This window comes from Zeus faber (genome assembly GCF_960531495.2).
Source record: "Zeus faber genome assembly, chromosome: 1".
NCBI lineage: Eukaryota > Metazoa > Chordata > Actinopteri > Zeiformes > Zeidae > Zeus > Zeus faber.
Genome location: NC_137193.1, coordinates 29,804,652 through 29,817,981, shown reverse-complemented (window position 1 = coordinate 29,817,981; position 13,330 = coordinate 29,804,652). Strand labels below are relative to the sequence as shown.

At 44.4% G+C, this 13,330-nt stretch overlaps 1 protein-coding gene across 1 annotated transcript in view; it reads right to left on the bottom strand.

Annotated features, from left to right (window-relative positions):
• The window catches only part of adcy2b (adenylate cyclase 2b (brain)), a 37,255-nt gene that overhangs the window by 3,580 nt on the left and 20,345 nt on the right, over positions 1–13,330 (bottom strand). The window contains exons 9-19 of the mRNA XM_080021558.1: positions 13,186–13,318; positions 11,923–12,099; positions 11,535–11,575; positions 11,323–11,403; positions 9,740–9,809; positions 9,424–9,521; positions 7,563–7,647; positions 2,264–2,401; positions 2,025–2,141; positions 1,309–1,493; positions 1,065–1,149 (exon numbers count right to left, since the gene is read on the bottom strand). Of these exons, the coding sequence (XP_079877684.1) occupies positions 1,065–1,149; positions 1,309–1,493; positions 2,025–2,141; positions 2,264–2,401; positions 7,563–7,647; positions 9,424–9,521; positions 9,740–9,809; positions 11,323–11,403; positions 11,535–11,575; positions 11,923–12,099; positions 13,186–13,318 (1,210 nt within the window). The remainder of the gene's footprint in view (positions 1–1,064; positions 1,150–1,308; positions 1,494–2,024; positions 2,142–2,263; positions 2,402–7,562; positions 7,648–9,423; positions 9,522–9,739; positions 9,810–11,322; positions 11,404–11,534; positions 11,576–11,922; positions 12,100–13,185; positions 13,319–13,330) is intronic.

The following is a 13,330-nucleotide window of genomic DNA, read 5'->3' as shown; positions in this document are numbered from 1 at the left end:
GCTTCATTTTGCAAAAGGTCGCAGGGTGTTTGCAACAAACTGTAAGTAGGACAGGAGGGTGCGAGCTAATTCCGGATGCCTTTTGGATTACCAGCTAACAAGGTCTATAAATGAACCTCGGCACCGCTGCCTGTTTCACGAGGGATGAATTACGCACAGCAGCTGGCAGTCCACTAACCTGACCCCCTCCCCGCCCCTCGACTAATTTAGCCGGAACCTCTCACTCGAACTCAAATTGTGTTTTGTATTTTTTCCAAGTTTTTTTTAAAAATTGTGTACTGTAGGTAAGAGGTGAGTAAGAACAAAGGAGTATTTCAATCACGTAGACAAGTTCTTTTTTTAATCTTTTTTTTTAATCTTTTTTTTTTTTACGGAGCTATTTTGACGCTTACTTTTAGAATATTGTGTCCACGACTAATTCATGGAGGTCAAGTCACCTCCAGAACCACTCCAAAAAAGACTAAAACAACAACAACAACAACAACAGCAGCAGCAGCAGCATCCGGCAGAATGAACCCAATTACCCTCTGAAGACCTTTGTGAGCGCTCAGCCGCACACACGGATAGATAGGACGGCGAAGAAGAGCTTTGTGCCAGAAAATGTTTGCGTTCCCAAAACACAAATGCACCCTCCCTCTCTCTCCCCCCACTCTGGTGTCAGTGACCCAGAATGAGAGCGGTGGGGGGAAACTGGCTCTGACTTACTTCTCTGGGGAGCTTGAGTTTTGGGTACACAATCTCGAAGGGGACATGTGCCCGACCGGCGCATCTGTTTCTGGCTGGGGTTTGATGGATTATGCCCCAAAGGGGATGGCACATATACCGTGTACACAACACACACACACACACAGTGTGCATCCTCTGTCCTCTTTGGTTTTCTGTCATCTGTTTTTAGCTCAAACCATGTACGGCAGAAGACCCTGAATACTTACAGCGGACTGGTATGGTTGTCCGGTTTTTGCAAGGGCTCTTCTGGTGAAGGAAGTTTGTTTAGTTCGAAGGGCTTTTTAAATTTTTTCTTTTTTCTTTACATCTACGATGTAACTAGTGGGAGAGCTACTGACCTGCCTGGCCAGCACCAGGAGAGTCACGAAGAAGATGAAGAGCGACACGGAACCCATCGTTTTCAGGTCTTTCAGAACGCCCGGTCTGGGGTAGATGCAAGAATAGAGAAAGAGACATAGGTGTTGTCACTGACTGGCCTGAAAACTTTTCATTGAATCTCTTCATTGGACTGTGGTCTCACTGCCCCACATATCCTCCGCCTGTCACTTCAAAACCTTCAAAATCAATCCGACTTCATCGTACCTATCCAGGGTTTGGGTGCGGTAGAGCGCGGTGTTGTAACCGTCCAGGAGCGGGGCGTGTGTCTGGAGGATGATGACATTGTAGATCACCACGGCGACCAGCATCACCACCATCTTAAGCTCATAGTTGATCCTCAGGAACACCGAACACGACACCAGGCCCAGGATACAGCAGTAGATGAAATACTACAGGAGGGAAGACGGGTGAAACAAACGAGTGAAAGCAGGAGTGTACGCATGCATTGTGTCAGCCTTCTGAAACCTTCAGAAACAACCTCCCATCACAAAACAACCCTCTGCATTTATGGAGTCTGCTGACTGGTGGCAATGTTGAAAATCCCATCTTTACATTACAAATGCAGTCTCCATATATAATCCTAAAAAGATCAAGGCAGTGCAACGTGTGACAAAGTGAGGAGGTTCCTACTGTACATAGGCATCATGCAAAATGGAGACATATTTTAAGGAACTTGGGGACGGCCGTCTGATTGCCCATGAAATAATTTTGGACGTGACCATAAATGTAAGCCCTTCCTTGTATAATTCCTTGAATTATCACCCCAGTGTCTTTGTAGAGTCAATTCACGTGTACTATGCTATTTTGGCCATTGGAGCTTTAGAAAGTCATTGTGGAGAGAGCTTTGCTGGGTTGAGCTTCAACCACACACTCGACCACGCCAACCATCTTCTCCTTGCACGCTGCACGGTAAAACTTACTGGCAGATAAAACTTGTCTTCTTGGGCGGCGCGGGCCAGGCCTTTGGAATCGAGCGCGCTATCGTTGGTGAGATTCGCCGACGGGGACGCTGTCTGGAATTGGTCTTCCAGAAAGAACTGGTTGCCAGAAAGGGTTTGGAGGAGAGAGGACACATGGGTTGAGCTCACTTCCTTGATTGCTTCAGGTAGTGTCATCGCCCTCTATCAATTCCCGCTCCGCAACGAGAGCGGTTTCTCACCATGTTGAAAACAGCCATCACCAGGATGAGAGCTGTGGTGATCATGGTGAGGACCAGTCGCAGCCAGGGCTTGTTGGCGATGACGATTCCAGAAGATGTGGAGAGCCAGCGCAGAGAGCAAACGGAGCCCTTCCCTCCCTGCTGAGTGCAGAGACGTAAACCGAGTTTCATGTATCAACCCAACTTTTTCCTTTTTCCTTTTCAAGCAGTGCAGGTGTGGTTTTCGTCTCTAGGTAACGGAGATGTGCTCTGCTCTGTTATCACGCCGAGACAGATTCTAATTTGGCACGTACATTATCAGCGCTAGAATTAGAATCTTTTGGAACAACTGTTCCCAACCACTGAGCCATGTAAGAATGAATTCCTGAATTCTGTTCTGAGTTTATTACAATTATACTTAGTGTTAAGTGTATATTAATAAATGACGATTTGCATGGCCAAGGATAATCAAAACCACTATCTATGAGGAACACTTCATCTTGTGAATTAAACATTTGATAAATGGAACTTTACATCGTATTGTTTTCATCACAGGTGTAGTTATGAGTGTTTGAACGGTTTGGATGTCAAGGTAACAAAAAGTTTACAAATATTTGAAAACACAACATATTTGTCAACAATGTTTGCAAGACAGCAAATGACTAAACACAACTTGAGAAAACCTGTGCTGTTGGGCATGCTGGGCATACAACACAGTATTTGTATGCCATTGCATCTAGGACAGAGTTAGTCTGCAAGTGGAGTTTAACTTCTCAACCTGCAATGCAACTCTTTATTAATTCTTAAATCATCAAGAACTGCTGCAATAACTCTGTCCTGTGGATGACCTGTAGAATGACAAGAGCACAGTTTTTGGTTATAGAGAACCACCACCAACCCCCCTCTTTGGAGAACTATTTATCATGTTTAGGACTATAAACAACTGATCACTACTGCAAGAGGGGGAGAATCACCACGGGTGAGACAAATAAACATAGAAACAAACAAAATTTACACAAAAACATAAACATTGGACACAACATGTATTGAGAAACAGTTAATTAGGTCAAGGAAAACTGAAACTACAACTGGTCACGTGGCCTCTTCCTGTTATAGTTATGGCAGCAGATGAGGGAGGAAAGGAGAGGAATGCAACCAGGAGGGTGCTGGGGTGCACTCGAAGCAGGTGTGGTGGTGTGTGTGTGTGTGTGTTGGGACCGCCTGTATGTGTGTGTGTGTGTGTGTGTGTGTGTGTGTGTGTGTGTGTGTGTGTGTGTAAGATGTCCTCCGGTGAGTGTACATGACTTATCCCCATTGGTACTAGTGTAGAAGGTTGGTATTATGTCGCGGCGCCTCCAAGCAGCAGAAGGAGCCCTGAAGCCCCCAACAACCCGCCCGAGCCGCCCACCCCAGACGGAATGCCTAACCAGCCCCGGCACGACGGGCCACCCCCAACGGGACGCAGAAGGACCCCCCCACCACGGGACGCAGGAGGGCACACGGGCCCAGCCACCCCGCCTACTGGGGGGGCGACCCCGGTGGTGTGCCGACCCGCCGACCACGGGGCCGAGACCCGAACCAGCAACCCACACCCCCCACCCCCAACCCGAGCCCCAGAACACACAACCATGCCCCGAACCAACACACGGATGCTAGCTGCAGGTACTCCCAAGGAGCACGTCCCCCCCCCCCCCCCCCCCACCCCCGGACTCAACTCAGGTAAAGGAGCAGGCGCCACCACCCAGACCACCCAACTCCCCCGTGGGGCCCCAGGATCCCCCAAGAGCACAGGCCCACGCACAACGGATGTCTCCAGAGCTGCCCGGGCGTCCACCCAACTGCAGAGCCCCGGCAGCCCAGGAGGACCCCCACATGCCCCAAAGCACCATGACATTGCACCGACTTAGGAAGACTCAAGTATTAAATGATGGAGTTATGTCAGTGATAAAAGTAGCCCATATTTCATTAAATGAATCAACATTGTTTTGGGATATTGCCAATAGGTTTTCCATTGAGATGTAATCTATTAATAACTGCAACCATTGGGATGTGGTGACATTATCTCTTTTTCCAATTGAGTAATATTGTTTTCTTGGCAATTGTTAAAGCGATCAAAATGGGTTGGTTTGTGAGATGGGTAGGTTGTTCCATCGAATGAGGTCTTCTTCAATGCATTTGAGCAATGGAGTGAAGTTAAGGGTAATCAAATCTGATAGATTGGTGGAGATATCAATACCAAAGTTTCTAATTTTGCCCATTGTGATGGTTAAGTGAAGTTTCTGGGTTACACCATTACAGTCCCTTTACAGTCCCATTACAGTACTGAGTGGTAAGACTGTGGTTTTAGTCCAATTTGTTAAATAGTCTGAGATAGCCGAGAAATTAGATATAAGATTGAACACCTTCGGTAGGGATGATATTGGGTTCCGTATGTACAACAAGATATCGTCTGCATACAAACTGATTTTGTGAACAGAGTTTCCTGTTTGTATGCCTACAATACTACTGTTTTGATGGATGGCCGCCGCGAGGGGTTCAATAAAGATGGTAAAGGGGATAGTAAAGGGGAGAGCGGAGATCCTTGTCTTCTGCCGCGTTGTAAAGTGAAACGCTGGGAAGTGTAACCATTGGTGATGACAGAAGCAGATGGAGAGTTGTAGAGGGTTCTGATCCATTGAATGAGTGAAATTTGTTTAGGATTGAAAAGAGATATGTCCAATTAACTCTGTCAAATTCTTTTTCGGCATCCAAGAGGCAATAATAGTATTAAAGTTGTTCCTTTGAGATATGCTGATCAGACTGAATAAACGACGCATATTTCTGGATGAGTGTCTGCCTTTGACAAAGCCTGTTTGGTCTGGGTGAATTATAAATGGAATTACATTTTCAATTCTGTTGGTTAGTGTTTTACTCGTAATCTTAAGGTCACAATTAATAAGGCTTATGGGTCTATAACTGGAGGTGAGGGTTGGGTCCTTATTGGGTTTCAGCAAAACCGAAATGAGAGCAGTATTCATGTGCGGAGGCATGGTGGAGGTTGACTTGACCTCTGTAACCATTCTGATGAATAATGGGAAGATAAGTGGGCAGAAGTGTTTATAAAATTCCACTGGGTAGCCATCTAATCCAGGTGATTTATTGTTGGGCATAGAGAAGAGAGCTTTCCTGAGTTCTTCAAGAGTTAATGGTTGATCAAAGGTGGTAACCTGCTCCGTCGAAAGTTTAGGAAGGTCAATATCATCAAGGAATGAGTGAATGATTGATATATTCGATTCATTATCCGAGTAATATAGGTTTTTATAAAAGTCTCTAAATATGTTATTGATGTCTTGGTTAATGTTAATCTACCCTGAAATTATTCTACCTTCTTATTTACTACACAACATACTGGATATCACCACAACAAAGCAGATCTAATTCTGGAGAAAGCCACAGCTTTTCAACCTCTTCCGGGTGCAGAAGACCATCAAAAAATCGTTGACACCCCCAACACTATGAGATTTTTTAATTCCGTTAAGAAAGAAAAAGGTCAAACATTCAATAGTCTTGTCTTCTTGTTTTTTGTTTTTTTTTCCACTGAATATGAAAAGTTACGGGAGTTTTGTTTTTTTACCATAAGCCGATATTCAAATTTCACAGCATATATATCACAAGCCTCTTCACGGCCATTTCGTCCAAAGTAATTGTCTTGAATATCAATATTTTTTATTCAACAGTGGCAGAAATATGCCCTTCTTTTAGTGCTTTTCCATGTTCACCGCGTTCAAATAGAGCTTCTCTTTACCGAGATCCCGCTCGATTGCCATAACGGAGCACAACACCTCCTCGAGCGTTCACATGCTCCATTACATCCACTCGCCAGATGCACTCCCAAACACGCCGAAAAACCACGCCTTAGTCAAAGGTGCGCTATTTTCAGATTCAATCCTGTCAGGTACGATCTCTCTCTCTCTCTCCGCCTCTGCCTCTCAAAGAAAACATCCTAAACTGAATGGGATTTCTGGGCCAGGGACGTCGGGGCCAAGGTTGGCGGTGACTTCACGTTTATCTAAGCGACCCACTTTGACATGGAACAACGCTCCTTTTAGAGATCGAGGAGGGAGCGAGCGAGTGAGCGGGGGGGAGAGAAAGAGAGAGAGAGAGGGTGGGGAGCCTTCTATCTGTCAATAACTCACACTGCGGAATCAAATTTCAGAACCAGGTTACAGAATGTGTTCCATGTTACAGAAGTGGTACTGCCCACCATGCTCTTTGGCTTTGGTACAAAATCTTTGGTCTGTTTGTTTGTTTGGCCATCTGTGTGTCTCACAGGTGATCAGCTAACTGGCTCTCAAAAAGGGAACTGCTCAACTAAGTGGAGGAATACACTTCATGTGTCCAGAATCTTTAATGCAATCCACATCCTGTATAACTGTGTTTCCTACCCATTTGGTGTATCTGTAGAGCTTGAACCTTCCTCAAAAAGGCACTCCCCAATGTGGCCGCACTGCATTCCTGCTTTTTTTCCTGATCAGTAGTTTTATATGTTTTGTAACTTACTGTGTGACTATGTCATTTATGTCATTTATGCTACACGCAAGGCTGCTATAGACTGATACGCAAAATGACATGCAGAGCTTTGGGCTAGTGAAGGAATTAGACCCTCCAGCCCCAAGCTGACATTACTCAGACCCTGTGTTTTTCTTTTTTTCATGCTTTTTCACCAAAATAATCTGTTTCAAGGTAGTTATTGATATGGAATGTGAGGAGTTAATGTGCTCTACAGGGGTATTTTATTTTAAACTTATTTGATCATCTTTTTAAAAAATATATGGGGAGGGCTTAGCCCTGTTACCCCATTTATACCAGCCGCCCCTAGTGGGGAGAATTATTGATCACCCCTGTAGTAAACAACTTATGAGAGGTGGCTGTGACCATAAAAAAAGATCGGCTCAGACGACTCCAAAGCGGGATAATAATTCGATGTTATAGTGTCGTGTCTATCCCTGAAGTGAAAAATAATACGATTTCAGTCATGATAATAAGAAGGTATGACATTATACACTGTACCTCTCACAATATGAGGTCGAATATAATAAAGGTTTTATTTGAAAAACTAGACCGAATCTGATGTCATACTTTGTATCATCATAAAATTCAATGTAATGATATTGCAATAAATAATAATCATGTAACATGTTCTACAGTATGATTATCCTTCTATGATTATTAGCTTCCAATTATTTATGATCTGACAGTGTTATATCTGTGTGCGTGTGTGTCCCCGCGCGAGGGGGTTATATTAACAAATGCATCTGTGGTTTAGGGTTTGATGACTCACCAAAATGTGTCCAGCAAAGCATATCAGCAGGATCAATGCCAGCAGCAGGAATGCCATCCCGAAGGAGATCCCCAAAACAGCAGTTCTGCGTGCGCGCGCACACACACACACACACACACACACACACACACACACACACACAAACACACACACACACACACACACACAGTTCTCAACGCTTATCGGCTTTCCACTGTGCCCTCCAAGGCAATAAAAATAATGACCGTCTGAACGTATTCTACTTCAGACCTGCGATCCATCTTACGCATCGAAAGTGGGACGACGCATTAGGAGTTCGCGTTTCCACAGGGAAATTTATGACACCACGCAAAAAAAGTCTTAATGCGGTGCAGTAAAGACGAAATGATGTCATGTCTTAATGGTGTTGGGTTGGGTGCGGGGAACCAGATCCCACCGAGAGAAGGAGGAGCGCGGGGACGAACGTGAATCAGATAATTGATGCTCTCAGACAGGTGAATTAGGCCTTAAGGTCCTCCAGCCTGTAAATTAGCATGACGATGTTCCTCTCTCTCTCTCTCTCGCTCTCTCGCTCTCTCTCTCTCTCTCTATCTCTCATCGGCACTAAGGAGACGCGGCACATTGACTTAATCTGTAAGTGCTACAAGATGAGGTTCCCATTTTCATCGCTATCTCGCTTTGTGGGCGCTCTCTCTTTAACCTCTTGTGCCTATTTTGCTTTGACGTCCCCATCCAATGGCGTTTCAATGCCGTTTCTAACAACAACCACCGGTTCTCATGCATTTCCACATATTTGGAAGAGGTAGATCAGGGGTGCCCACACTTTTTCGGCTTGCGAGCTACTTTTAAAATGACCATGTCAAAATGATCTACCTGCAATGCTAAATATATTTATATATATATATATACTGAGTATACTTTATATATACAATATATGTTGCCGTACCTTGCATCACTGCATGAACATTTACGGCACAATACAATTAAATTTATTAATGGTCACTACCTTACTCAGATGACTGCACTGAATGGAGTCGGCCAGGGCCGATACTCCGGACAGTAGCTGCTGGTAGCCAGCCTCAAGCAGGCTTCCAAATGATCATCCGTCGTGGTGGAACGGTATTTGGAGTTAATAATTGTCATGTGGGAAAAGGCTGACACGCATAAATAAGTAGAGCCGAATAATGCAGTCAAGGAGGTAGCACATTTCCTCATGTTTGGGTACTTTTCCTTCCTTCTGTGAGTAAGTTCCAAAACTGTCCATGAGCCCTGGACTTCAGCTGAATATCAGCCTGTAGTGTCAACATCTCATCCTCCACTGCAGACCAGTTCAGGTCTGCAGTGGAGGTTCGGTGTTGCAATATTTGATGAGAGTGAATCAACCTCACCATCTTCCCTAAATGGGCAGCACAGAAATGTAGCCATTGGCTCGAGTAAAGCAAAGTCTTGAAACCGTTTGTCACGGTCTGACGGTTTTCAATCTGCTCTGTGTAGCGCGCACTGTCAAGTTGTGCACACGCCTTCCCTTGTGTCTCCAGCTCTGATGCGAGGTTTTGAAAGTTCCAAATCATGGAGCTGCAGCTTTGAGGACAGAAGTTGCATTTTTCGTTTGAAAGCATTAACTGAACTGATCATGTTGACCACGGTTTTGTCTTTTCCTTGCACCTTTAAAGGAAGCTCATTCAACATGATGGTCCGACTGGTTAAAAAAAATAAAAAACAATTTCAATGGCAGGCGATCTACCCGCACTACCTTTACGATCTACCGGTCGATCGCGATCGACGTATTGGGAACCCCTGAGGTAGATAGATGGATCTTTGTGTTCTCCTACAATATAATATTTCATATAAAAACATACTGGGAGGCTGGCTACGGGCTTACTTGGGCAGGACGAGGACTTGCACGATGAAAATGCAGCAGAAGATGAGGCAGGCACAGGTGACGTAGTACTTGAAAGCCGGTAACGTTGTGGACCTGTACTGTTGAGAGAAGCGGGAGACAGAACAAAAGGCAACCGGAATCAACCTTGCTCGGGTACGGAGGTGATGTACAGACTTGTTGTTACTGTGCGTAGGTTGTAGCTTTTGGCCGGTTAAACCGACGTGGGCTTCGTAATTTCCCTTTTTTCCCCGACCGTCTTTTTTTCCTTTTCCCTCTCTCTCTCTTGACCTTGACGCTTTGTTGCCCGTGAGCTTACCTCCTTCTCCAACGTCTTGTTGTGGAAGAACAGCGAGATCCTCTGGATGTCCTCGGACTTGAGCCATTGCCTGGAGAGATTCACACACACACACACACAGGCACACACACACAGGCACACACACACATACACACACGCGCACACACACGGTGTTCTGCTCCTGCTTATGCAACAGTCTCCCAGGAGTAAAGAAAGTTGATCTTTCAGAGTCTCGGATTAAAATAAGACGCTGTCGGACCCCCTCCGCTGGTATTGTTTTTCACCCAGATGTAATTATACATTTTTGCCTTGAAATACTTTTCTTTTTTGGCCGAGCAAGAATCCCCGCTTAAAATACTTCGAATCATAATTAAAAACTCAGAATTCTTGTCGTACGGCCAACTTAATATATCTTGTTGATTCTCATATGGGTGAGGGTCAGCAGGTCAATGTCACTCATCAAACGTGGCGAGAAGCTACTGTTTTGATAAGTCATCGGTTGAAGAAATTGTCCTGTTCTGAGCCGAAACAACACTTTTACTCTTACATGCGTCTACGTGTAAAGCAGGTAAATGCAGCGACACCACCCGCCAGCCTCAGCTTTTAAAAACACAGTAGGTTTAAAACACAACTTGTTCCAAACTCATTTTAACGCAATCACTCTTTCTCGGAAGAGTTGGAATTGGTCTGTGCCCGTATCTCAACATGATCTGCCTCACCCCCTTTGTCACCTGGCACCACTTGAATTAAGGACGGCTTTGGTCCCGACCCTCGCTTCCTAAACTGTAGAGCTCGTCTTTACATTGAAAGAAGCAGGGCGTTCGTTGTTTAAGTTTAAGTCCGGCTGCCAGACTCCTGACAAACTAGGAGGATCTGCTTAGGACCACTGAGGCTAAACCCAACCAACCACCATAAAGGGTGCGTTGAGAATGACCGTGGCCCATGAAGCCGGGTGCAGCGTGTCGTCCTTTGGCTGTTTTACATTCCCAGCAGAGTCCACAGTGTGTGGGGAATTGAGTTTTATCTACCAAGGCGCCCAACCAAACCTTTTAAAAACATCTTTTGTATATGCCACTTAGATCAAGATTTCCCCCTAATGCACTACTGTCCATGATCAGCAACTAGGAAAGGCTTCATCGGTCACGCCACAATCATTAAAGTGCAAATTTATGAGATGGTCTGCGTGGGGTGGATTAGTTTGCAACCCGCACAATTCAATTTGAAACACCAATGGGTTTTTTTGTTCTTTTTTTTTAAACCCTTGTCTTGGCTCTAAGACAGAGCCAAGACAAGATAGATTCGTTACGCTGGATAGTCAAATTCACCGCGGCTGCCCAATCTTTGTATTCTTGGTGATAATGCAAATACATTGAATGGCTGTTTCTTAAAAAAGGGAAATATCAAATACGGGATTTTCTTTTAACAAAAGAATATTAAGGATTTGCACTTTAAACTAGCTTAAGCTATGAGCTACAAGCTTTGTGATGGAATCTTTACACACACAACACACGTGTCCCACACGTTTTCCCTCCAGTGGTACATTCTGTTGCTCTCCACTGATCAACCATGAATCATGTTGGAGTGTCGGAGTGTTTCGCACTGACTTCTGGGAGTTGATGCCATCGATGGTGCGGATCATGCGCTCGTGGAGCTCCTCCTCAAACCTCCTCCTTTGAGATTTGGACCTGCGGTGGAAAAAAAGATGCAAAGCGTGCAATGACACAGAAACAACATGAAATGAAAACGAAACCGATTTGGGAGGGAGCTGTCGAGATGTGTGTGCGTGGCAATATGGCCGCCATTGTTTCCGTCTCACCTTTCTTGTCTCTGGAAGTGATACTGACCCATTGGAACGTCCTGTAAAAGGATAAAAAGCTCACCTGGTGATTAATGACTTGTTCATCTACGTGTATTGGCGTGCAATTATGTGGTATTTGTATTCCATTTTAGTAGAGTTTATACAGCACACGTCAAAGCAAATATTCTACTTTTTACTGACACAGATAATAAAATAAATATAACTATCTTCTCTTATGTTAGTGTGCATTTTTTGGAATATTAAATTATTCATGTCAGAGGAATTTACTTGAATATGGTTACAGTTTACAAAAAAACTGCAATTTTTGGCTCGTCTCAAACTAAGTCACAACTTGACTACATCTCCAGTATCAAGGTGTCCATTTTGGGTGTGTGCAACCACTCACGGTGGTGTTGATCTTGCCGTTGTCGGTGGTCATGCTGTCTCTGTGGTGGAGGTTGGCGAAGGGCTTGGCGGCCCCCCAGGACTCCAGGTAGCGGGTCATCCTGACGGACGCACGCATCTTCCCCCCGTCCAGCGAGGGACGGGAGCGCAGGCCCAGGTGGGGGCTGTGCCTCTCCGACTGGGAGAAGAAAGGCCAAGGAGGGAGAACACACTCACATGTATTTATATTTAAAAATAAGGCATCGGTAGGTTTGACTAATAGATTGTGTTTATAGTGAGTTTTGATAATGAGATGAAGGATTGGAATAACTTAGCAGTTATTTTGCGTCACCTTTCAAATCAGCTTTTTTACTTTTTAATGGAAAAAAATTATTAACTTAACGAATAACTGAATGTGAGTGAAGTAAATTGAATTTAAGTTGGGAAAAAAAAGTAGGTTCAATATTCAAACTCCTAATCTATTTTAGAAAACATCCGTCTTAGTTAGTCTTCTGCAACTGGGTAGAGGTAACCTTCGGTTGGTTAACCGATGGTAACGTTCAAAAGTCTCTGCTTCTAACAAACTGATTATTATTATTTCCTGACTTTCCCCACAAGGATTAATAAAGTGTGATCTTATATTATCTGATCTTATTATCTAGAAAATGCTACAAAATGTGGCTAAGCCGCTCCAGCGTCTTATCTACGCTGCAAACAGGCCACATAGTGAGCATATACTGAGCGTGTGAACAGGGTGTCAAAAGGACTGAAGCACAGAGCTTGAAAGAACAATTGTCAATTGACACGTTGCTCTGGGTTCGCGACTTTCAAGAGCCACTTGCACCACATATCTACATTACGCAATACAAGAGTAGTGGAGATCCGGTTAGGCTTCCATAAATGCCAAAAAGTTTCTTTCTTTCAACGAAAGCCATTTAATTTAACCCGATATTATAGAATCTCAGACAAAAAGTCCAACTAAGAAAACTATATAATAATTTGGGATTCATTAGCTTTGTTAAGTAACATTGTATGTGAAAGCAAATCAGTGAAAATATGACTTTACACAAACAATGCAAACGCAATACATTTTCAATGCTGTTCTGTTTTTGACGCAATTAGCGCATCTTCCTAGTTTGACCCTTTCAACCATCCTTAGTTCTAAGCCCAAATGCATGCCTTGTGCCTTTTAGCTTCACAGTCGTTATTTGAATGCCTCATCTTGAATAACTACACAGTTGTGACGCGATTAATCATTTTAATCACTTTGCGGAAGTCACCCAACCTTGGGGTTGATGACCAGGTAGGTGATGACACCGTGCTCCTTCAGGTAGGAATCTCTGCTCTGGCCGTCCCCGGGCTCCACCTTGTAGGAGCCCTTCAGGTGCTCCAAGGTGACGGCAGAGATGTGCACTCTCCTTGAGAGGAGA